The sequence below is a fragment of the Lycium barbarum genome, chromosome 12 (genome assembly GCF_019175385.1).
Source record: "Lycium barbarum isolate Lr01 chromosome 12, ASM1917538v2, whole genome shotgun sequence".
NCBI lineage: Eukaryota > Viridiplantae > Streptophyta > Magnoliopsida > Solanales > Solanaceae > Lycium > Lycium barbarum.
This window is the reverse complement of record NC_083348.1, coordinates 80,749,781-80,775,961: the sequence shown is the minus strand read 5'-3', so window position 1 is coordinate 80,775,961 and position 26,181 is coordinate 80,749,781. Positions and strand designations below refer to the sequence as shown.

At 37.5% G+C, this 26,181-nt stretch overlaps 2 protein-coding genes across 2 annotated transcripts; both read right to left on the bottom strand.

Moving 5' to 3' along the window:
* Positions 1-7,310: 7,310 nt before the first annotated feature.
* LOC132624506 (receptor kinase-like protein Xa21) lies at positions 7,311-20,029 on the bottom strand. Its single transcript, XM_060339274.1, has 3 exons — positions 19,657-20,029; positions 19,320-19,584; positions 7,311-8,416 (listed from the first exon to the last, which is right to left on the bottom strand). The coding sequence occupies exons 1-3, from the start codon at positions 20,027-20,029 to the stop codon at positions 7,747-7,749; spliced, it is 1,308 nt and encodes a 435-aa protein (XP_060195257.1). The 3' UTR covers positions 7,311-7,746.
* Positions 20,030-20,128: 99 nt separating this feature from the next.
* LOC132624505 (MDIS1-interacting receptor like kinase 2-like) lies at positions 20,129-21,174 on the bottom strand. The gene is made up of 3 exons (XM_060339273.1): positions 21,147-21,174; positions 20,559-20,774; positions 20,129-20,472 (listed from the first exon to the last, which is right to left on the bottom strand). Exons 1-3 carry the CDS (start codon positions 21,172-21,174, stop codon positions 20,129-20,131), a joined length of 588 nt encoding a protein of 195 aa, XP_060195256.1.
* Positions 21,175-26,181: the final 5,007 nt, after the last annotated feature.

Here is a 26,181-nt window from a genome sequence, read left to right as displayed (position 1 = left end):
CTTATTTTTTCTTAATAGATCTGATTCGTTTAAATCTTGTACAAAATTTTATAATTATTAAGATGTTATTTACCTAAAATTTTCTGTGAATATGAGATTTTATTTATTAGCTTTGTATTAATTTCACGATCAGATGCTTTTATAGTTAACCTCAACCTTTATCTACCTGTATAGTGCTATATATGTTAGAAAAAAATACTTGCATTATAAGATATGATTAAAATACTGCTATATTATTATAAGTGTAGATAATGTTATCATTCATTGATTTAGTGAACTCACGCCACTACTTTATGTTTCAGATACAGGAATAGACATCGAGGACGAGAGCATTGTTAGACATTCTACAAACTTTATCGAAATATAATTGCCAATTTCGATTTATTTTGTCGCATGAAAATATCTATCAAATTGTATGCATTAGCTTTTTCTAGCTCAATTCCAGTTATGGAAAAAGTTGTCCCCAAAAACAAGTTGAAAAACCAACAAGAAATTTCTTTTTACTTTATTGATTTCTATTAAAAAAAAAATATATGGCAGTTTAATGTTTGCGGGAAAACCTTAATTACTTGATAATAATGATAAGAAGGCGTTGCTCAGATGGTAAGTATCATCCACCTCCACCTCCAACCTGATTTTAAAAGTTTGATCAAACAGATTAATAATAGTATTTTTTTTAATCCATGTTCGAAAAAAAATCAAATAACTTGTAACAATTCAAGCAAATTTAACAAATCTTGGAAGAAAGAGCAATTTATTCACTTCTTCAACTTCCTTTGGTAGCTTCATCTCCAATTTGCTTAGCATATCTATCCATTTAAAAATTACTCCCTCCGGATCAAAAAAAAAATGTTCATTTAGCCATTTGCACACCCGTAACAAAATACTACTCCCTCTGTTCACTTTTACTTGTCCACTTTGAATTTTTCACACTATTTAAAAAATAATAAATGAAATGCAAAATTTACCAATGTATCCATATTAATTGATGCATAGTTTTATTAGATTTGAAAAATGATTTAAAGTGAGTAATTAATATTGTGAGTAAAACAGGAAAAAATAAATTGACTTCTCTTGATATGCTAAAAGTGACAAGTAAAAGTAAAAATCTATTTTTGGAATATTGGACAAGTAAAAGTGAATAGACGGATTAACTCCTAAGCAAAAATAGGTAATTTGACTAAATTGTCCCTAATTAAATAGGTATTGGGATTTGATCACATAGCACTTAGTACGAGCAAATCTAAAAAAATAAGGTTAATATTTCTTGATTTGATAAGTGGACACTCTTTTTTATCCAAAAAAAAAAGGCTAAGTGGAAAGTGAATACTCTTTTTTATCCGAATGGAGTATTATGGAGGAATAACTTCCCGCGCTATCTGTTCCATTAGTTATCAACTGTATGCATGGTTGAACCAAATGAAAAATCAATGTTGTGGTCTATTACAAATGTTTCTTTTATAATTGTTTACCCCGAATTTGGGAAACCAATTAAATTTGTGAGTAAGTATAGGATATGTGGTTAAGCCTCAATCTATTTGGTGGAAAAAGATATATATGGATACTATATGAAGAAAGTAATAATGATCAGAGATTCGCTATAAATCTATGTATCTAAAAATATGTAAGCATTACTTGAACGGACAGATTTAAGAGATGAACTCAATGAATCCGAACCAAAATCCGATGTTGAGAGAGAGATTTGTATATATTTGCTAGTACAAAATGTTCTTGATCTGATGAAAAACCAACCCCTTAAGAGGGGGACAATGCTCCTTATTTATAGTAGTACCCTATGGGCTTCATACAACATGAACAATAAAATAATGATGAAAAAGCTCTGAGTTGGATTAGGTTGGGTTAGGTTGGTCGTACGGTCTGACACCTGTACGATTGACAGTTGAGCATGGCAGGACGCTATCGACGCGTGGCAACCGCGTAACGGATCTCCCGGATCAACGGCCATGACCAAAACGGACTAACGACCAGGATCTCCCGGACTAACGGCTATGATCAAACGGACCAGCGGCCACGATCAATTCGGACCAACAGCCACGATCAATTCGGACCAACGGCTATGATCAAACGGACCAGCGGCCACGATCAATTCGGACCAACGGCCCCGGTCAAACGGACCAACAGCCACGATCAATTCGGCTATGGAGAAATCGGACCAGATGACGATCTTCCCTCTTTTCCTTCGATCTCTGGTCTTACCGGTTCTAACATATGTCCGATTTTTACCGTATACAGATAGCCCCACACTTTCCGGACCGTAGTTTTATCGGAGTAACGGGAAGTGGATGAATCACGGCTTCATTTCATTCTTCCTCCATTTTATTTTCTTCACTTCACTTTATTCTCTCTTCATTTCGTCACCTCTAATCATCTTCCATCTCAAGTTTGTTGCTGATTTAACCGTTTATCCCCTTTGGTTCATCGCTTGTATTATGAACGGTAGAAGTCTCGGAGGGTCACCCTTGAGCAAGCCGGGCATGGTTTTGCGGATCTTCCGGCCCTGATACTTGAAGCTAAGAGGGTCGAGGAAGAAGCTAAGAGAGCCCTCGAGACTGACTCCCGCGACTCCGAGCGGACAATGTCCGAACACTCAGGATCCAGCCATACCGGATAGACCAGGGGTTGTACTTAGCCTTTTGTTTTTTGCTTTTGTAGGGGTTTCCAGTGTAAAGACCTTCGTATAAATGGAACACGCATTTTTCTTGATTTTCTTTATTCTTTTGCTTGAATATCTGTTATGACCTTCACCCGAGTTGTCGATCCGATTTAAGGACAAGCACACTCGGAGTCATTATTCCGCGTTGTGCCTGAATATTGGCTTTTCTCTTCATCCGGTATGTTTTGTCCGGGAATTTGATGGAGTTTTTTCCCGTGGGACTTATCTTATGCTTTGTGAATTCAGACGTCTCCGAATCACGATGGGCATTTTTAGGGCCGGTATTTTTCGGCTATTTTTTAGGGCCGGTATTTTTCGGACACCTGAATCTCAGCCTTAGCTAAATTTCGATGTAACAGTCCCCGTTTGAGGGGTTAACGATTTTGGCTCGGTTCACTATGACCATGTTGCCTTTGTCGAATTTCGACCGTAGTGCCCGGAATAGGGTATACGAATGAAGTAATGCCGAAATACGGCGACAATCATCGGGGTAGAGTATTTTAACAAGAAGACATTTGATATATCGTTATCCGAACTTTCGATGATTTTTGTATTGCAAGTATTTGTATAAGATACGAGAATTTCGTTTCCTTCTGCTTTTGCCGTAGCTAATACTGTTTGGACACGATTCATTCTGATCGTTTGGTCCTTTCATCGACACCGAATGCAGAAGGTCCGGTTTTGGTTTTGCCGTAGCAAATATTGGGGGGACACGATTCATTTTGATCGTTTGGTCCTTACACCGAGACCGAATGCAGAAGGTCCGGTTTTGATTTTGCCGTAGAAAATATTGGGGGGACACGATTCATTTTGATCGTTTGGTCCTTAAATCGAAGGCTATGGCCGGTGGCCGGGCCTTAGTTTTGTCGTAGCAAATGTTGAGTTTCCTCATCTTCTTTGACCGGGGTCATCTTCGGTGCGGGCATGGTATTCCCCTAGCACTTATCCGAGCTGCAAGATCAGGCGAGCGCTATCAAGCCCCCACTCGTAGGCCGTGGCCCCGAGTTCCCGGGCGTTTGTCCTTATCTTTGTTAAGTAACACGTTGTACTTGTTGCCTCATTAAAAACCTTATCGAAAAACCCATTTCGGAACAAAACCGTACTAAGGAAAAGAGTGCAACACGCGTTTTCAGACCTAGATCCTAACTTTATCCGGTACTTGACTTCCTGCAAAAAGAAAAAGGTTAAACATGAGGTGTCCATACCTTAGCAGTAATATCCCTTCAAATGAGCCACATTCCAGTTGTTGCACAATCGATGCCCGTCTACGGATTCCAGCTGATACGATCCTTTGCCTGTTACCCCGGTTATCTTGTACGGTCTTTCCCAGTTCGGACCCAGTTTTCCTCCTTTGGGGACTTGGTTCTTGGCTCTCCGATTGTAGTACCTTTCCATTCTCTGCTTCTGGGCTACAATACGGACCAACGCGTTTTCGCGAAGTTCATCCGTGAAATCGAGTTTCACAGCCGTGGCCTCCTTGTTTGACTCCTCGGTGGTATGCCTGAACCGGGGACTCGGCACGTTTATCACCCCCGCCCGGAGAAATGACTCGGGCCATCCCTTGATTTTTCCGACCTGAAGCTTGGTTTTCTAGAGTATGGCTGATACCTTTTCTTCGATGGTCCGGCCTCCGGTTCGTAATTCTTTCGTGATCTCTCCGAGCTTTTGTTCATTTTTACGGGCCCCGGGGGAAGCTCGAGTTGGTCATCTTCTATCCGAATTTTTGACTCGTATCGGTTATGGACATCCACCCAGGTCACAACCTCGTATTCCAGCAAGCTTTCCTTTAATTTGAACGAAGTCGTCGAGCTCCGAACATTGAGCCCCTTTGTGAAAGCTTGCGCGGCCCATTCCTCCGGAACCGGGGGGAGCTCCATTCGCTCCCTTTGGAACCGGTTGACAAATTCACGCAGTAACTCCTCGTCTCTTTGGGCTATACGAAAAATATCCGCCTTTCGAGCTTGCACCTTTTTGGCTCCGGCGTGTGCTTTTATGAAGGCATCGACGAGCATTTCGAAAGAAGTGATTGAATGCTCGGGCAGATGATCGTACCAAGTCAATGCTCCTTTTGACAGAGTTTCCCCGAACTTTTTTAGCAACACGGATTCGATTTCATCCTCTTCCATATCATTGCCCTTTATAGCACAGACGTATGAGGGCACGTGTTCGTGAGGGTCCGTTGTGCCGTCATATTTTTGGATATCCGGCATTTTGAACCTCTTCGGGATCAATTTCGGAGCCACACTCGGAGGAAAAGGCCTTTGGATGTACCTCTTTGAATCCGTCCCTTTTAAAATAGGCGGAGCCCCCGGGATTTGATCCACCCGAGAGTTGTATGTCTCCACCCGTTTTTCGGTCGAGTCCACCCGCTTCGCCAACTTTTCGAGCATTCTCAGAACCTCGGTGGATGAACCAGCTCCGGAGCCATTGCTTTCAACCATCCGTGCCTCATCTCTTCTGGGTTTAGCAACACCCTTCGCCTTTTCCGGGGTCATTTTATCTCTTTTGTTTTGCAACTAGGCTATTGTGATTCCCTGATCGGCAATCGCCGCTCTTTGTTCCTGCAACAATTCAAAAATTAAACGCAAGTCAATATTATCATTCGGGGTATCCGGTTCTTTCCGGGGTTGTGTCCCGGACAAAGTAATTGAATTGTTAGTATTTAAAGGGTCAGTGGCCGGTGGGGTGGCATTCTGCTGATCCACGGTGTTTTGTCGATTGAGGCCCTCCCTCGAATCAACGGGGTTCGGGTCAGCGGGGTTTGGTAATCCCCGTGGTCCACTGCCTTCGTTTTCTGCTACAATCTCGGCGTTGTTGACGTGACCAGATTGTTCGATGTCAACCATCAGTCCGTTTTTTAAGAGACGGACAGGAGACGGAGATGTTTTTCTATTTTGATGGATGCGATAGAAATCAAGACCAAAAACCATTATTATCCTAGCCCCACGGTGGGCGCCAAACTGTTTACCCCGAATTTGGGAAACCAATTAAATTTGTGAGTAGGTATAGGATATGTGGTTAAGTCTCAATCTATTTGGTGGAAAAAGGTATATATGGATACGATATGAAGAAAGTAATAATGATCAGAGATTCACTATAAATCTATGTATCTAAAAATATGTAAGTATTACTTGAACAGACAGATTTAAGAGATGAACTCAATGAATTCGGACTAAAATCCGATGTTGAGAGAGAGATTTGTATATATTTGCTAGTACAAAATGTTCTTGATCTGATGAAAAACCAACCCCTTAAGAGGGGGACAATGCCCCTTATTTATAGTAGTGCCCTATGGGCTCCATACAACCTGAACAATAAAATAATGATGAAAAAGCTCTGAGTTGGATTAGGTTGGGTTAGGTTGGCCGTACGGTTCGACACCCGTACGATTGGCAGGACGCTATCGACGCGTGGCAACCGCGTAACGGATCTCCCGGATCAACGACCATGACCAAAACAGACTAACGGCCAGGATCTCCCGGACTAACGACCAGGATCTCCCGTACTAACGGCTATGATCGAACGGACCAGCGGCCACGATCAATTCGGACCAACGACCCCGGTCAAACGGACCAACGGCCACGATCAATTCGGCTATGGAGAAATCGGACCAGATGACGATCTTCCCTCTTTTCCTTCGATCTCTGGTCTTACCGGTTCTAACATATGTCCGATTTTTACCGTATACAATAATTATAATTAACATAGTCCTTTTCATGGTAAAATATAACACAGAAGATTGATAATTAAAACACATGACATCTTGCGGATCATCATCAGATGGCTTAAACTAATCTTTTAGTTAAGTGTAAACATCTGGTGCATATAAATATTTACCTCTCAATATTGTTAGGAAATAAAAGACTCAACTTTCTCATTTTTCTTCCTCACAATTGTCTAATTTCCAAAACTCCTGGAACCAAGCACCACAATGACCCTGATAATTCCTCATAGTTAATTCTAACATGAGCAAAAAATGGTGATTACATAAAGTATTTGTTAACACCTCCAATGTAGAGATTGATAGTGGTTTTAGACAGTGCAAAACCAACAAGTAACCTCCTTGTTTGATACAAGTTGTCAAAATATTGATACCATTGCACAAATGACAAATGATACTGGCTGTCAGCTAACTTCTGAATATGAGCTTTTGACATAATATGTATCCAGTAATTCATATTGCCAACATAACGCCACATTAAGGCAGTGAAATGTACAGCCAAGAATACATAGATCACATTATAGAGCTGAAAATTGGTAGCAACGAAGTATACAAGAGAACCAAAACCAAAAGTCCACTTCTAATGCAACAAGGGAAAACACAAAAGATAGCATTCACTATAAATAAAAACAATTACTCGTAGGTAGCTCCATGTGAGACTATTTTTCAAACATAATTAAGGATTAACTCTACAAGATATTGAGCAAATAATCAGTGGCCAACATTGACAAGAACCCATATTTCTGTTGTTCCCCATTCTCCCATACCAATAGTAATGTCTTCCAGAACTCTTCCACCTAAGCAGATTAAACGCAATCTCAGAGTGTATTAAAAAATGGAGGAACAATTACTAATAGTTATGTGGTATGTAGTAAATATACAACTGTTTTTTTTTTTTTTCTGTTCTTACAAAATTAAAGGTATGTGCAAAGTACCTGACGTCATTTCGCTAGGTCGTTCAATAACAAGAAGAAAGCTTTTGTTTGATCTTTTCCAGTGTTGTTACAACATCAGTCATATTCATCCTTTCCCCTGGAATATTAGTTGTGCATTTCAAGGCTAACTCCATAATGGATGACACACATTGCAGCTTCTAACTTAAGTTCACTTCATCTAGTGTTAGCAAGTCAGCATCTAAGATTTGATCCAACTCATGAGGAAGTAAATTATGCACGTAGCTTCTCAAATTCAAATCTCCCCCGAACATTTCATCACTAGGTTTCTTCTTGGTAAAAGTTTCTAGCAATATGATACCATAACTATAAATGTTGGACCTCTTGGATATAAGGCCTTCCAAACCATACTCTAAAAAGAAAAAAGAAAGTATGTCAAAAAATAAACTTTTAATGCGTTAATCCATAACATTATTATAAGTTAAATAAAAGAATTCACCTGGAGCAATGTAACCAATTGTGGCAAAGTCAGTCAGGCGTCCCACTATGTCGTTGTCAAGTAACACGTTGCTAGGCTTCATATCACAGTGAATAACCGGCAATGAGTAATCATGATGGAGATATTCCAAAGCAGCTGCAACACTAATCATGATATTCAATCTTTGCATTATAGTTAAACAGTAATCTCGAGAGTATAACAATTTATCTAAGCTCCCATTTGACATGTACTCTAGTACTAATGCTTTAAAATCCAAGTTACAACAACTACTAATGATCTTCGTGAGATTTCTGTGATGAAGATTCCTCAAGATTTCACATTCTCTATCAAAGGTTTGAAATGTACCTTCAAGTTGCACATTGAAAACTTTGACAGCTACTATCACCCCATCTGCCAATATCCCTTTGTAAACAGAATCAAAACTTCCACTACCTAGCAAGTTATTTTCATCAAAGCCCTGAGTTGCTCTTTGAAGTTCATAGTAAGAAACCCTTTGTGGTGCTACCTCAGGCAACCATTTATCTTCAGCATTGATTGTTTTACCCCGACGTCTCATCAACACGAAAATTATTGCTGAAGTAATTCCTATTACAATGATAATTGAAGGGGCAACTACAGTCCATATCAGTCTACATTTCGTTGAATTAGAATGATTCTTTGAATTAGACCGACAAGTTGAGACATGCTTCTGAGGGTTACCACACAATCCTTCATTCGACATGAAAGACTGGTAAGGGAAATGAACAAAAGGTCCTTGTTGCCACCTAATTTTGGCTCGACGTGCTTAAAATTAACGTTTTGGGGGCCCTGATTCGTTAAAGAGCACGAAATACATTTTTTACACATTTTTACATTTTTTCAACAATTTATTGATGATTATTCTTATTTTACGAATTTTCTCAATTTATTGTTATTTTCCAAGAATCATTATTTTGCACATGATTGGGACATTATAGTTGATTTAAGTGGGGACATTATAGTGGAAGTAAATAAATTGGTTGGGAATTAATGGATAAATTGAGGGGACATGCCCATGTGCATTGGAAACGTGGAGGCAACTATGGTAGTACCTCATGGATGAAACAAATTAAATTAGTAGTATTATGTATTCATATTGTAATGAGTCATATTCCTTGGAATGCAAAGTTGCACGTGAAAGGTGGAAAAGCAATATGTCAATTGGTGGGATTTATTATTATATAGATATAAAAGAAAGGGGAGGACAATATTAAAATCTAGCCCATATGCATCAGATTGGTGCCACATTATTGTACAATGCTTATTCTATTAAAATGAGCATTTGCAAACCATTGTAATATTCCTTACTTTGACATAAAGCTCGTGGGAAGAGCAAAAATCCAACACATATTGGCACAACACACAAGCACATTTTCAGATTTGGTCCATCCCCTCTCTCTCTTCTAAGAAACCTTAAACATTTTTCCCTCTCCTCCTCTTCAACCACAGCCGCCGCCCACTCTTCACACCGGAGCTCCGAGCTCGGGTGAACTTCTCACCACCACAGTCACGAATCCCCACCACAACCAAACAACCCCTTCGTCTTCTTCGCTGCTCCGGCGAGGAGCTTCAAGCTCCGGTGAACCGGAGCAGCCCACAATATCACCACACCAACCCACTACCACCAATGACGCCAACCAGCAGCTCTACCCCTTACCTCCATCGTCCTGTCTCCTCGACCAAAAAAAAGAAACATTTCAAATCTATTTTAAATCTTGATCGGAGCTTATAATATGAAGAATAAAAGCATTTCAAAAGGGGTTCAAATTATATGTATGTAATGTAAAGATGAATTATTATTTAATGTTAAGTTGAAAAATGAAAGAAGTAAAAGCAATGCCGGGAAAAATGGAAAGGAGAGAGAAATGTTTGTTTTTGTTGAAGAAGAAACAGATGATGAATGTTATGTTTATGGAGATTCGAGCTAACACTATTTTTCATCTCTACTCTTTCTTTTTGTCCTTTTCATTTTTTATTCTCTTTGTTCTTTAATTCAATCATCATAAAGCTCACTCAAATCTCTGTCTCTCTTTAACAAAAAATATTCAACTTTTCACTACCTAAAGCCTTTGTATACTTGTGTTTCTTGATCTGGGGTTCTCTTGAAGTTAAAAAAAAATAATCATTTTTTCATTACCTAAAGTCTTTATACTTGTGTTTTTTGATCTGGGGTTCTCTTGAAGTTCAAAAAAGATTCAATTTTTCATTACTTAAGAGTCTTTTTAATTGTGTTTCTTGATCTGGGGTTCTCTTATTTGACACTGAAGTTGAAAAACTTTCTTGCTTTTTATGTGGGGTTGTTTATTTATCTCTAAATATTTCTAATTTGTGTTTTTTTTTTTTGGCAGTTTTAGTTGTTTTGTTTAAGAGGAATTAGTTTCAGAATCTGACTTGAGTGTTTTTTTTTTTTCAATAGTTGTTTGGTTCTGAGCTCTGGATCTGATCTTGATTTTTATGAAAATTTGATTTTGGGATGAAATCTTGATGATTTTGGGATTGGTTGAGTTGGGTTTTTAGGTTTTGAGTCAATAGTGTGGCCGATGAAGAAATTTTCGTCGATTTCCAAGGCCTTCCATGTACAAAGACGGGGTTTTTTTTTTATATTTTAAGTTTATTCATTATTTCTTTAATTCATCCGATAGTTATTTATTTTCTTACTAACATCTTTTATTAAGTCTCATGCAGGTATCCAGAGTTACTTTTTAAAGATGACACTCAAAAGAAGTTCAAATAGCTTCTTAAATTCTCTGTTTATATATATATATTTTTTACATTATTAAATTATACAAGCATAAAATATAGTGAAACTTTACTTTTTTTTAGGGTGCAGGTTGGTTGTATTTATTTATGATATGCTTAGGTGATTTAAATTTTATGTGTTTTAGATAAATCAATATTAGACAGTTATTATTTTTGTAGCTAATATTTTTATAGTTATCATGTTTCGCTAGAGTTTTAATTCAATAGCTTAGCACACTTAAGTAAATAAATAGGGTGATTTGCCTCAATATTTAGGCTTTAGAATGTACTCTCATAATTAATTGATTAGGCGTACATATTTCGCTAGTTAAATTAGTTAACTCACCTTGAGTGCAAAATAATTTCATGTCCATTCCTTATACCCTTTTCACATACCCAAGCTTTTAAGTTGCACATAACTTTTTTTTTTAAAATAATTATTATATCACATATGTATAAAATACGTATTGCACGGTTATTTATGTGAATAGTCATATTAGTTATTCTTTAGTCTAAATTCTACTAATTTTTGTAAATAATAATCAAGCCTTTTTTACACATCCCTCGTATAGTTAAATTGGTCCAGCCGGGAACCACATTTGTGGATTCTGAAGGATGCCTAACACTTTCCCTTCAGAATAATTTGAACCCTTACCTAGAATCTCACTTATTTTCGCAGACCATGTTAAGCTGCATATATTAATAATTTATAGGTACCCTAGTATACCTTAAATGCTAGGTGGCGACTCTGTACATAATTAACTATTTCAGAGCTCCATAAGTTGTGCTTTGTTTAGCCCTGGGTAAAAATGAGGTGCAACAACATGACGACTCTGCTGGGGACACTTAGGTTCTAACCATATGGACTCAATTTGTTATTCGAGGTATGTTATCTTTATTTGAGTTTTTGTTTATTATTTTACTTGCCTGTATTTATTCGTCATTTATATCCTTCCCTTTGTTCCCTTATTTGTTTACGTACATATCTGTTTTTTTTTTTTTCATACACCATATTATTGTCCTTTTTCTTTTTACTAACAAGTTTTATTTATTGTAAATTTTGCATCTTGCTTTTACTGTTTCTCTTTAATTGCTATCTTTTTGTGGTTTTATATTAATATTCATATGTGTTATCGGTTTATATAAAATGGCATGCCGTTCATATTTCCTCCACTTCTGGAAAACTCACACTATCACACGTACACGCGAGGTGTGTTTTGCGCACCCGCGAATTTTTTTCGTAGAATCCAAATTTTAGGAGAGTTGGCGTATGCGCGAGGTGCCCGAGTAACGGGGACCGCGTAGCCTTCTCACTCGAGTAGTCCGCTCGGGAGCCTTGTGTCATAGGAAAACCAACTCTTAGAATTTCTAGGTTACTGTACATCCCATTTTGCAGTTATTTTTAGCTAGGTTGAATTTTATCTTTTATTTCGAATATTTTTTTCATTTTTCACATACTCTTTATTTGTTACATGTTTTGTTTTTAAATAAATTTTGTTGTTATTTGCTTTGCACTACCTTAGCACTTTATCTAACTATTTTTTAGTTGACTTGCGTTGAACCCTGCATTTTGTAAAATATTTTTTCTTGAATCATGCATTTTATACCCTATTTGAAAGAACTACGCACACCTGATTCTCTTCTTTGATGAGATACGTAGGCAGCCCTTTTGGGTTCGGTATTCATTATTCATTATTCAAAAAATCACAAAAAAAATCCTTTATTTTGAAAAATCACAAAAATATTTTATTTCTTTCTATCCTATATGAAACGAACTACGCGCACCTAATTCTCATCAAAGATGAGATACGTAGGCAACCCTTTTTGGGTTCGGTACCCTTATTCAAAAAATACAAAAATATTTTTAGATTCATATCTTTGACTTGGTTGGTACCAACATAGTTAGGAATGTGCATAGGAAAGAAACAAGTAACAATCAATATGATGGAGAGGACTGACTTCGTGGTAAACTATAGATTCTTTTGGTACCTCTCATTCACACTTTAAGTGACACTTGAAAAATTCTCTTGCATGCTTGTGAGACAAGAACAAAACCAACCTCATTGTTTCATATGCATTGTGTGGTGAACTTTAGATAGCGTTCAATTGCATTGCATTGTGATCTAGAACTTGGCCTGAATGTCTATTGAGGCGAAATTATGAGTAACACTCAGCATAGAAAAGGATCGCAGGCCTTCTTTGACCCGTTTGAGCCTTTCTAGCCTACCAATGACATTATCCCTAGCATTCCCCCTTTGAGCCTAAAGCCTTTTCTTTTACCACCACATCATAAGCCTATACCATTTCTGAGTGCTCAAATGCACTATCTCTCTCTTGGCCCAACCTCCCTGAGCGTACTAAAAAACGTGCAACTGCGGATAGAGATTTGAGCTGAAGCTTCAAAAAAAAAAAAAAAAAAAGGGGGGAATTCGACCGTCCCAGAAAAACAAAGGCTAAGAACGACCTCCAAAGCAAGAAAGAGCTCACACAAAAAAAAAAAACCTAGTCATTCAGAATCTCGGACATAAAACCCGTTATTTCTTTTTATTTTTTTTCACACTCAGGCATACAACCTGGAATTACTATCAAGACCTCGGGCATGCAACCCAGGTCAATTCCCTTAATCCCCACAGAGTTTCGGGCATGCAACCCTAAACTCAAAAAAAAAAAAAAGGGCTTTAACTTGCAAAAGAGGTCGCACAAGTACAAAAGAAAGGGACAATAAAACAAAGTGTCAGAGCACACAAATACTGAGCACAGACATAGTGCAACGCTTAGGGAAGGATTAGTCACTCCTTACCCAAATAATATCCTACCCTTTTCCCAAGCCTATATTACAACACCATAACAAGCCCTACGTGATTCTATGCTAAGGTTTCTCTCATTAGTGGATACTTACATGACGGCCAAGCTTATGGTATTACAATTGCAAGCATTGAACATCTTTCTGAGTTTGAGTGTACTTCTCTAGATGTCCCAAAGTTCAAAAATACTGAATATGTGTGAAAAGTGACTTTCTTTCTGGTGAGGGCACTTGAAACATGAGAATAGGTATAGTTCATAATCCTTGTTTGAAACAAAATGAACCAATCTTGTCGATCCTTAGGTATGTCTGAGGTACCACTTGAAGCTGTAGAAATTACCAATAAGTCGATCTTGGTTTGTTGGACGATAAATAATGGCGAATTCTTATGCACAATACTAATTGTTCGTACCAATTGAAGTTGAGGCATGTTATATAAATCATTGTTATTAAAAAAAAAACAAAAAAAAAACATTTTTGCTAGATTTTGCTCTCATGATTTTGCTATTTTTCTTAATTTTGTTTTTTATCGTTGCACAGTAAATATAGTTCAATGTTGTTGTGTTGTTACTAACTCTACGAGGTATCGACATCTGGTCTTACCATGAAAGATCCTCGTATTTTTTTTTTCACTGAAGCATGAAATTGGGAGAATATTTTTGAGTAGCTTAAAAACCCGCAAGTGCACATCGCATTTCGTGGGAAGTATGCAAATCTTTGTTTGTTTTCTAAACTGGGACAGAATTTTTGAGGGGGCCCTAAAAAATTCCACCAATGCCGCATTTCGAGAGAAAAGGCACGGGCTCGGCCAGCCCCACAGTAGGACACTGCATTGGCTCGTCCAGCCCCACAATAGGACACCGAGGGCGTCATAGTCTAAAAGCATCATTCTCATCGCCTAAAGACACCATTTCATGGCCCAAGGACCTTACCTTCTGCACTTCATTCGCGCCGAAGCAAAGGCGTTACCCTCCACACCTGCATTGCTTTATTGTTTTCAAATGCCCCTGCGTATGCTCGCGGCTGCATTGCACTGCATCTGCATAAGGCTGCGCACCGCCTTTCATATGACGCATGGGCTGCGCAACGCCCTTTGCATCGCTTTCATATATTTCATGGGCTGCGCACCGCCCTTGGAAATCTCTGCATAAGGCCGCGCACCGCCTTTCATGTTGCATGGGCCATGCACCGCCCTTTTGTAATTTCTGCATAAGGCTGAGTACCGCCTTTCATACGATGCACCGGTTGCGCACCGCCTTTCGCATCGCTTTCATATATTACATGGGCCATGCACCGCCCTTTGTAATTTCTGCATAAGGCTGAGCACCGCCCTTCGCATCGCTTTCATATGTTACATGGGCCATGCACCGCCCTTTGTAATTTCTGCATAAGGCTGAGCACCGCCTTTCATACGATGCACGGGCTGCGCACCGCCCTTCGCATCGCTTTCATATGTTACATGGGCCATGCACCGCCCTTTGTAATTTCTGCATAAGGCTGAGCACCGCCTTTCATACGATGCACGTGCTGCGCACCGCCCTTCGCATCGCTTTCATATGTTACATGGGCCATGCACCGCCCTTTGTAATTTCTGCATAAGGCTGAGCACCGCCTTTCATACGATGCACGGGTTGCGCACCGCCCTTCGCATCACTTTCATATATTACATGGGCCATGCACCGCCCTTTGTAATTTCTGCATAAGGCTGAGCACCGCCTTTCATACGATGCACGGGCTGCGCACCGCCCTTCGCATCGCTTTCATATGTTACATGGGCCATGCACCGCCCTTTGTAATTTCTGCATAAGGATGAGCACCGCCTTTCATACGATGCACGGGCTGCGCACCGCCCTTCGCATTGCTTTTATATGTTACATGGGCCATGCACCGCCCTTTGTAATTTCTGCATAAGGCTGAGCACCGCCTTTCATATGATGCACGGGCTGCGCACCGCCCTTCGCATCGCTTTCATATGTTACATGGGCCATGCACCGCCCTTTGTAATTTCTGCATAAGGCTGAGCACCGCCTTTCATATGATGCACGGGCTGCGCACCGCCCTTCGCATCGCTTTCATATGTTACATGGGCCATGCACCGCCCTTTGTAATTTCTGCATAAGGCTGAGCACCGCCTTTCATATGATGCACGGGTTGCGCACCGCCCTTCGCATCGCTTTCATATGTTACATGGGCCATGCACCGCCCTTTGTAATTTCTGCATAAGGCTGAGCACCGCCTTTCATACGATGCACGGGCTGCGCACCGCCCTTCGCATCGCTTTCATATGTTACATGGGCCATGCACCGCCTTTTGTAATTTCTGCATAAGGCTGAGCATTGAAAATTTCTGCATAAGACATCGCACCGCATCTGCCTTGTTTTATTATTGTTTTCTTAATGCCCCTGCGTATGCTCGCAGCCGCATTGCACCGCACCTGCATTTCTTTATTGTTTTCAAATGCCCCTGCATATGCTCGCAGCCGCATTGTACTGCACCTGCATTGTTTTATTGTTTTCAAATGCCCCTGCGTATGCTCGCAGACGCATTGCACCGTACCTGCATTTGTTTGTTTTAAATGCCCTGCGTATGCTCGCAGACGCACTGCATATACATTGCATCATTGCTTTACGAATGCTCGCAAACACTGCACATGCATTGCATTATCACTTTCAGATACCCTTCAAACGCATTGCATCATGCCGGCTTAAAAAAAAAAAGGGGCGTTACATAACACGACCGTTCTTCATCCTACACTTGCTAGGACCATTCTGACAACACTGGGGCAAAATTTTGATTGGACGATCAAAATTTTCCACAACATCCATTAGTTATCACCTTTCGAACTACATTGACCTGATTCTCGTGATTGACGAGATATGTAGGAAGCTCTATGCAGAGTTCGGTCACATCGGGACGAGAATCATTCTTTCCCCAGCAAGTATACAATCCTTCCCTTTTTATCATTTTTCTTTTTATCGCAACCTTGCCGACGGACTGAGAGAATTGTCAAAACTCTACCAACGTCTGGCCTCTGTCTCCGTACATATCCTTTTAGCAATTCTTTGTCGAGCCAAAATAGGCTAAATGTCAACGTCTTCGTCCGAAAACTCTTTCATCGTCTCCGGTCGAAGAGGGACAAGTTGTTGACACCTAATTTTGGCTCGACGTGCTTAAAATTAACGTTTTGGGGGCCCTGATTCATTAAAGAGCACGAAATACATTTTTTACACATTTTTACATTTTTTCAACAATTTATTGATGATTATTCTTATTTTAGGAATTTTCTCAATTTATTGTTATTTTCCAAGAATCATTATTTTGCACATGGTTGGGACATTATAGTTGATTTAAGTGGGGACATTATAGTGGAAGTAAATAAATTGGTTGGGAATTAATGGATAAATTGAGAGGACATGCCCATGTGCATTGGAAACGTGGAGGCAACTATGGTAGTACCTCATGGATGAAGCAAATTAAATTAGTAGTATTATGTATTCATATTGTAATGAGTCATATTCCTTGGAATGCAAAGTTGCACGTGAAAGGTGGAAGAGCAATATGTCAATTGGTGGGATTTATTATTATATAGATATAAAAGAAAGGGGAGGACAATATTAAAATCTAGCCCATATGCATCAGATTGGTGCCACATTATTGTACAGTGCTTATTCTATTAAAATGAGCATTTGCAAACCATTGTAATATTCCTTACTTTGACATAAAGCTCATGGGAAGAGCAAAAATCCAACACATATTGGCACAACACACAAGCACATTTTCAGATTTGGTCCATCCCCTCTCTCTCTTCTAAGAAACCTTAAACATTTTTCCCTCTCCTCCTCTTCAACCACAGCCGCCGCCCACTCTTCACACCGGAGCTCCGAGCTCCGGTGAACTTCTCACCACCACAGTCACGAATCCCCACCACAACCAAACAACCCCTTCGTCTTCTTCGCTGCTCCGGCGAGGAGCTTCAAGCTCCGGTGAACCGGAGCAGCCCACAATATCACCACACCAACCCACTACCACCAATGACGCCAACCAGCAGCTCTACCCCTTACCTCCATCGTCCTGTCTCCTCGACCAAAAAAAAGAAACATTTCAAATCTATTTTAAATCTTGATCGGAGCTTATAATATGAAGAATAAAAGCATTTCAAAAGGGGTTCAAATTATATGTATGTAATGTAAAGATGAATTATTATTTAATGTTAAGTTGAAAAATGAAAGAAGTAAAAGCAATGCCGGGAAAAATGGAAAGGAGAGAGAAATGTTTGTTTTTGTTGAAGAAGAAACAGATGATGAATGTTATGTTTATGGAGATTCGAGTTAACACTATTTTTCATCTCTACTCTTTCTTTTTGTCCTTTTCATTTTTTATTCTCTTTGTTCTTTAATTCAATCATCATAAAGCTCACTCAAATCTCTGTCTCTCTTTAACAAAAAATATTCAACTTTTCACTACCTAAAGCCTTTGTATACTTGTGTTTCTTGATCTGGGGTTCTCTTGAAGTTAAAAAAAAATAATCATTTTTTCATTACCTAAAGTCTTTATACTTGTGTTTTTTGATCTCGGGTTCTCTTGAAGTTCAAAAAAGATTCAATTTTTCATTACTTAAGAGTCTTTTTAATTGTGTTTCTTGATCTGGGGTTCTCTTATTTGACACTGAAGTTGAAAAACTTTCTTGCTTTTTATGTGGGGTTGTTTATTTATCTCTAAATATTGCTAATTTGTGTTTTTTTTTTTGGCAGTTTTAGTTGTTTTGTTTAAGAGGAATTAGTTTCAGAATCTGACTTGAGTGTTTTTTTTTTCAATAGTTGTTTGGTTCTGAGCTCTGGATCTGATCTTGATTTTGGGATGAAATCTTGATGATTTTGGGATTGGTTGAGTTGGGTTTTTAGGTTTTGAGTCAATAGTGTGGCCGACGAAGAAATTTTCGTCGATTTCCAAGGCCTTCCATGTACAAAGACGGGATTTTTTTTATATTTTAAGTTTATTCATTATTTCTTTAATTCATCCGATAGTTATTTATTTTCTTACTAACATCTTTTATTAAGTCTCATGCAGGTATCCAGAGTTACTTTTTGAAGATGACACTCAAAAGAAGTTCAAATAGCTTCTTAAATTCTCTGTTTATATATATATATATTTTACATTATTAAATTATACAAGCATAAAATATAGTGAAACTTTACTTTTTTTTAGGGTGCAGGTTGGTTGTATTTATTTATGATATGCTTAGGTGATTTAAATTTTATGTGTTTTAGATAAATCAATATTAGACAGTTATTATTTTTGTAGCTAATATTTTTATAGTTATCATGTTTCGCTAGAGTTTTAATTCAATAGCTTAGCACACTTAAGTAAATAAATAGGGTGATTTGCCTCAATATTTAGGCTTTAGAATGTACTCTCATAATTAATTGATTAGGCGTACATATTTCGCTAGTTAAATTAGTTAACTCACCTTGAGTGCAAAATAATTTCATGTCCATTCCTTATACCCTTTTCACATACCCAAGCTTTTAAGTTGCACATAACTTTTTTTTTTAAAATAATTATTATATCACATATGTATAAAATACGTATTGCACGGTTATTTATGTGAATAGTCATATTAGTTATTCTTTAGTCTAAATTCTACTAATTTTTGTAAATAATAATCAAGCCTTTTTTACACATCCCTCGTATAGTTAAATTGGTCCAGCCGGGAACCACATTTGTGGATTCTGAAGGATGCCTAACACTTTCCCTTCAGAATAATTTGAACCCTTACCTAGAATCTCACTTATTTTCGCAGACCATGTTAAGCTGCATATATTAATAATTTATAGGTACCCTAGTATACCTTAAATGCTAGGTGGCGACTCTGTACATAATTAACTATTTCAGAGCTCCATAAGTTGTGCTTTGTTTAGCCCTGGGTAAAAATGAGGTGCAACAGTCCTCCGCTCGGAATTTCCCCGTGTAACCTGTTGAATGAGACATTAAAGGAGTCTAGCTGCTTAAGTTCCTCTAATGATTTTGGAATTACACTAGATATTTTGTTATACGAAAGATCCAATGCTTCTAAATCTACGAGTTTCCCAAATGTCTGAGGAATAGATCCTTCAATTTTGTTATGAGCCAAAGATAGTTGAATCAACTTATGCAGTCCTCCCAATGTACTTGGAATGTTGTCTGAGATTTGGTTCCAGGAAAGATCTAGAAGTATTGCATCCTTGAGGTTTCCGATTTCTAGTGGCAGAGAGCCATTAAGGAAATTACAAGGCAAGCTCAACCTCAAAATGTCTTTAAGGTTTTATAGACTTGAAGGTATGCTAGCAGTGAAGTTATTGGGACCAAGATAAATCTCCCTTAAAGAAGTCATATCCCCCAGGCAACTAGCAATGCTACCCCACATTTGATTTTGTGAAAGGTTTAGCATGCTTAAGTTGGGTAACTCACATAAAACAATTGGAAAATGACCACTTATTCTATTTGCACCAAGTGAAAGATGTTGAAGCTTTTTCAACGAACTTATTGTCGGTGGGACAATTCCAATGAAGTTATTATCTTCCAGCCTCATAGAAGATAGATTTCTCAAATTTCCAATTTCTTTTGGAAGATGGCCCTTGAGGTTACAACCTTCTGCATAAAATGTTTGAAGAGAAGAAAGATTGCCGATTGATTTTGGGAGCATTGTATTTAGGGGATTCAAAGACAATACCAAAATTCTCAAGTGTTTAGATTTGGCCAAAGGAGTAATAAAGCTTAATTCGCTTGTGAAGGAATTATTGTCTTAATGGAGAATTTCAAGAAATCTTAATTTTCCTAGAGATTCAAGAATTGGACCACTAAGTTCATTTGCACCAAGGTCGAGATGGGTCAGTTTAGACAAATTTGAGATGGAACCAGGTAAGATACCATTAATGTTGTTTCCACCAACAAATATTGCTTCAACGTTAGGTAACCCATGGCCTATAGTGGAAGGAAGGTTGCCTGAAATGTGATTATTTGTGAGTGAAATAGATAAAAGAGATGAGATATTGAAGATACCAATAGGGATCGACCCATTAAAGTTATTCAAATACAATGCAAGGTTCTCCAACTCTTGAAGGTTACCAACTTCATTTGAAATTACACCTGCAAAATTTAATAAGATTAGGATGGGCAGAAGTATCCAAAAATTGGAACTCTAAAATGACAATGGATTAGTTATTTTCCCATACCTGTCAGTTTATTCATTGAAAGATCAAGTATGTTAAGCATAGTCAAATTTCCAACTTCTCTTGGTAGACGTCCTTCAATTTTGTTATCAGTAATAATTAAAACCTGAAGTGATGACATGTTGAATATGGTTAAAGGGATTGAGCCCATTAATGAATTTATTTCCATGAACAAGTACTTCAAGTTATGAAGATGACCAATCTCATCAGGAATTATGCCTGTAAAGTTGTAAACCAAAAATAACAAATTAAATAATCTGAAGGAACTAATTTGATGGGAGTCATGAGGGTAAACCATGAATTTTACTGTGCGCATAAACTAAATATATCTTGAGAAATTAAGTTGTACAAATCTGAATTCCTCCTTAAATAACTATCAGATAGTTTGAACAGAAATAAGCACAAGCTGTACTTCATGGTGTAACAAATTCTCATATGGTTGTTTAAGAGAGGCAAATTCAATAGTAGTTGTTGTTTTTAGAAAAATGTTTGAAGTGTTTTCCTTTTCATGTTAAGATGCCTGAATTGAAAAAGGGAAGCATGTGTTCGACAATAGATGGCATGAACCTTATCAAAAGTAAATTAAATTACCTATGTTTAGTTTGAATCTAAGAACCATAATGTTTATAAGCCACATTAAGTTAAGAGGGAGATAAGGTTAAAAAAGAAGGCACAGAATGATCTACTGTGGAAATTGGAATTCTTGCTCCACTCTGTAGTATCATAACTCAATTTGAGTTTCAACTCCAACTAAAGAAAGATTAAAGAAAATAACGAATAGCCAAAGAATCAAAAGTTAACCAATTAACTTCAATTTGAAGATTAAATTATGTTTTTCATAGAGCTCAGTCTGAACTCGTCTCTTTTTGTAATTATCACACAAGGCAGAATCACAATTCTTTTGAATAATAATGGTGTCCACGACTAATATGTTGAGTACATGTCACCTACTATCAGCACAGATATGTAGTAATTTTTTCCATCAAAGCTTAAACAAATAGAAATAAATCACGTAGATCTTTTGGTCCATGTAAGGAATTTGGATCTCTAGTCTCTCACGGTTCATTCGTGCTGTATTTACAGCTAGGTTACATTGTTGATGCAAGGTAGAACCATAATAACATCAATAACTCAAATATTGTATTGTTATTCCTGCGAAAAAGAATAGGAGTCCGGAGCCTAAAGGACACAAAAATACACGGTATAAACCAAAAGGGAGGTTGCCTTCCACTATATATCAAAAGGGGTATAACGTGGAGGGGCCAATGTTATACCCCAATTTTTTTTTCCAATTGTCAGACCACAACCAAAAAAAAAAAAAAAAAAAATTAGTAGTATAACGTAGACTGATCCACGTTACACAAATAATTTTGTATAACGTGGATCAGTCCACGTCATACAACACATATATATTGTAAATTATCACTGCCAACAATTTGGGTCGTATGCCAGGTGTAGTTTTACAGATTCTTAAACATGCAGGTGTTAGCTATTCGGAGGACCATGAGCCTCATGACAGAAATATCCTTAAATGCCATATGCAAATAAATGTTCCTATATTACGAGTCATCGTCTTGAATACTGCATTTGTGAAGTATCATTGAAGGTTGGAACTGGGGTTCTCTAGGGGTGTGCAGAGAATAAGTGATTGTTTTTTAACATTGAAAGTATAAATTTGGAGCCTTCATGTGTTGCAGATCCTTCATTGTTGCATATGATTTGTGCATCATGCTACATATTGTGATAATTTACAATAGAGTTCAGAACCAAATGCCCCCCAAAAAACCACTTTGAACCAAAATACCCCAACAACAAAAAAATGTTACAAAACTACGTTTAGCGCAGTAATTTACTGCGCTAAAGCAGTTCATGGAGACGGAGCCGTTAACTGCTTTAGCGCAGTATTTTATTGCGTTATAGAAGCTGTTAAAAAAAAATCTATAACGCAGTAAAATACTGCGTTATAGAAACAGTACCCAAAAAAAATGGCCAACTTTATTTTTTGAAACACTTAGTGTTTTTTTTTCATACTTTGACCAATGATTAGTCGTGTGTCAAGACTCTAAAACGTCAATATTTTATATAGAACCTGAATTTTTTTCTGCGTACTATAATATAGGCTCAATACATCAAGGATACGTAAACGTTCGCATCGTCGTTTTAGGGGTTGAAAAGGTACCTGAAGTAAGTTTTGTTTAAGTTTTAAGTGTTTTATATTTTAAGGTTTTGATTTAAGCATGTTATTTTTTAATCAAGACATAACTTTATTTTGAATATAAATATAATTCTAAAAAATATAGGGAGAAAAACTAGTTGTAAAGTGGTCAAACTTTAGATGGTCATAACTTTGCGCTCAGACGTCCGATTTAAGCGTTTTTTTTTTTAACTTGCGTATTTTTTCGAGATCTATGCGGACAAACGGCCACAAGGCGGTTTGGCCGAGCCGATTTTTAAAAAAACACCTTTTATCCCATTCAATTTCAATTTTCCCCCAAATTGGCGTGAAATTTTTAATTTTATTTACTTATAAGATGATAATACGCAATAGATTTCAACGTAAAAATTCCGAGATAATGTAGCTGTGAATGTCAATTTCACTTATGCGGTTTCAATTTTTGAAAATAAAGCTGACTAATTTTCTCGACATATAAAGTTGACTAAAATAACCTTACAGTCAAACACTAAGTTTTTTCAAACAAAACTTACTTCGGGCACCTTTTCAACCCCTAAAATGACGATCCGAACGTATACGTATCCTTGATGTATTGAGCCTACATTATTGTACGCGGAAAAAAAATATCAGGTTCTATATAAAATATTGACGTTTCGGAGTCTTGACACACGACTAATCGTTGGTCAAAGTATGAAAAAACACACTAAGTGTTGCAAAAAAAAAGTTTGCCCATTTTTTTTTAAGTGCTCGCTATTTTACTGCGCTATACAAACAAAAAAAAATCTTTTACTGCGCTAAAGCAGTTAAAAACCTTTTGGCAACGACTTCATTTTCAATAAATCTAAACCCTAAAAATAAAAAACCTTAAGCTAATGACAACAAGTCTTCAAATAAAAATGGACGTCTATGTATATAGGACACTTAAACCTAAAGTTTACAAATAAAACTTACTTCGGGCACCTTTTTGTTTGGTATTTTGGTTCAAAATGATTTTTTTGGAGGCATTTTGGTTCCGGACTCTTTACAATATATATTGTATAACGTGGATCAGTCCACGTTATACTATTAATTTTTTAAATTTTTTTTTTGGTTGTGGTCTGACAATTGGAAAAAAAAAATTGAGGTATAACGTTGGCCCCTCCACGTTATAACCCTTTTGGTATATAGTGGAAGACAGTCCCCCTTTTGATTTATATCATGTATTTTTATGCCCTTAGGCTCCGGACTCTCTATAGTTGTGTCGCTGTCCGTTTTCTCCACGAATCACTCGGCGTCTTAACTTAACTAAGTGAACCTTCTGAATTATTCTATTTTGTTCTAATTTTAGCATGTCACGCAAACCAACATTTTTCAAAAAAGTAAATTATAATGTCTCATCTGAAACTTTTGTCAAGTAATATTCTGAAAACTTTAGTCTAGTGTCTATTCAAGTGAAAACCATTACCCAACTCTAATGTTTATGAAGCCTCTAACTCTAAAGAACTAGCAACTACAGCACACGAACTTCCTGGCTAATCCTTAATCTAAATAAACAAAGAAAGAAATAACTGAATAAAGCGAAAAGGAGTCTCGATGGGAAGCAAATGCGGAGCTCACCAATCAACTGTTGGTGTGAGGGAATATCCTAGCCTATATTTTGTTTGCAATACATGTGCCTACATTGACATAGCCTTAGTGACCATGAGAATTTTTCACTTTTTTTGGAAAAAAAATCACTTTATTTGAAAATTAGCGTTTGATCATAAAAATTTCAAATACAACTTGAAGTTATATTTGAAATCTGGAAAACACCTAAAATTTTATTTTCACTTTCATTACTTTCAAATAACCAAATATTCTTTGCAAAAACTGTAGAGATATTTTAGGCTTGATTTTGTAATTTTTTTATTTTAGGCTTGATTCTGCAATCTTTTTAAATCTGAAAACTTACTTGATTCCAGTGATCTTTGTAAAATAGGAAACTTATTTTAAGTCCTTGATTGTAGGGTAAATAGCTTGAAGTTAGCTCTTTTCGTTTATCATGTTACTTAGCAGTAGCTATGTATTGATGTACATATTCTTCTATAAGAACTAACAGGATACAAAAAGAATTATTCAGCTCAAGATTTGAACTTGGTATCAGCGCCATGGGCAAGTCAGATGATTCCCAGTCTGCTCTGATTATCATTCAATCTGAAAATTCCTCTTTCAATGCAGGGATTATTCTGAATGAAACAAATTATGATATGTAGTCTCAAATCATAGAGATGCACATTGCTGAAAAAGAAAAACTCTCGTTTCTTCGCGAGAATACAAAACCACCTACTGAAAAGGATGAAGGATATGAGAAGTGATACACAAACAATCAAAAGTTTATGTCACGCCCCGAACCATGGCCTGGGCGAAACACGACACTCGGTGCCTTACTGCATATGACCGAACGAACCACATGGCTTGCTGAATCATCCTGAGGCATAACATGAGCGAAATATAACGTGAATGCATGATGAACCTTTATAAAACGTAGTAAGTCATAATACTTAATAAAAAAAAATACCTGTTTAAACATGAGTGCGGAAATAACATGAATGATCCAAAATGGCTGTACGACTCCGAATGTCTGACATAACATAACTGACTTGTCTAGTCTATGAAACCTCTATCATGAGTCTGACTAGAAAACATACTTACTGGGACAAGGCCCCCAGCATACCTTAGATGCATAACTGACATAAATGGAAGTAAAGACACAACCCCGAATGAGATGGGGCTCACCAAAAGCTGATACGAGCAATGTCCTAATGAGCAAATCTGCTGTCCTGTCGATCAATACCTGCATCGTGAAATGCAGGCCCCCAGGCAATAGAAAGGGGACGTCAGCACATTGAATGTACTGGTATGTAAAGCAACTGAAAAAAATAACTTGGGACATGAAATAATAATGATAGGAACTGAAACCTAGTCATGAACATGAATACATGCATATATATAAAACATGGTAAAAATATCATAAGTACGGAGAGCAATAACTTATAACCGATCCATGGTCTGGTGCTTGCGTCCCGCCAGCAGAACACTCAGTCCTTGCCAGTGAACATGAGATTTAATAAAATATGAAAGGATCCAGTCATTATGAGAGATCGTCCGGGACATGGGTGGAACGATCCTCATCCTACGGTGGCTACGTAGTTTCAGGCTATCTGAAGCCCTCCTCGGTAATTAAAGCGACTCCCAAAAACATGAACATGTAAAATAAGTGGCACTTGCAGCCCATGGTTTTCAAGAATATAACTTTCTTGTACATGGTTATCATGAATTATAGCTTGCTTGTATGAACTTGTAAAGTACATATAGTATTTTTCTTGAAATAGCATAATATAACATAAACTAGCATGCATGAACCCATGGAGTGAGATATATAGGTTTTTCATAGATTATGGACAGATTCTTAATAATCATAAAGAAATATTAAGA

What these genes read in the sequence shown, in the direction of transcription:
- LOC132624506 (XM_060339274.1), bottom strand. Translation starts at nt 20,029, where the DNA reads ATGCTCCCAAAATCAATCGGCAATCTTTCTTCTCTTCAAACATTTTAT. An exon ending in CACTGCTAGCATACCTTCAA is followed by an intron (nt 19,585 to 19,656) that starts GTCTATAAAACC and finishes CTCTGCCACTAG; the next exon opens with AAATCGGAAACCTCAAGGAT. An exon ending in TTTAATGTCTCATTCAACAG is followed by an intron (nt 8,417 to 19,319) that starts GTTACACGGGGA and finishes AACGAAATGTAG; the next exon opens with ACTGATATGGACTGTAGTTG.
- LOC132624505 (XM_060339273.1), bottom strand. Translation starts at nt 21,174, where the DNA reads ATGGTTCTTAGATTCAAACTAAACATAG. An exon ending in TAGATTCAAACTAAACATAG is followed by an intron (nt 20,775 to 21,146) that starts GTAATTTAATTT and finishes ACAACTTTACAG; the next exon opens with GCATAATTCCTGATGAGATT. An exon ending in TTCAATGAATAAACTGACAG is followed by an intron (nt 20,473 to 20,558) that starts GTATGGGAAAAT and finishes TAAATTTTGCAG; the next exon opens with GTGTAATTTCAAATGAAGTT.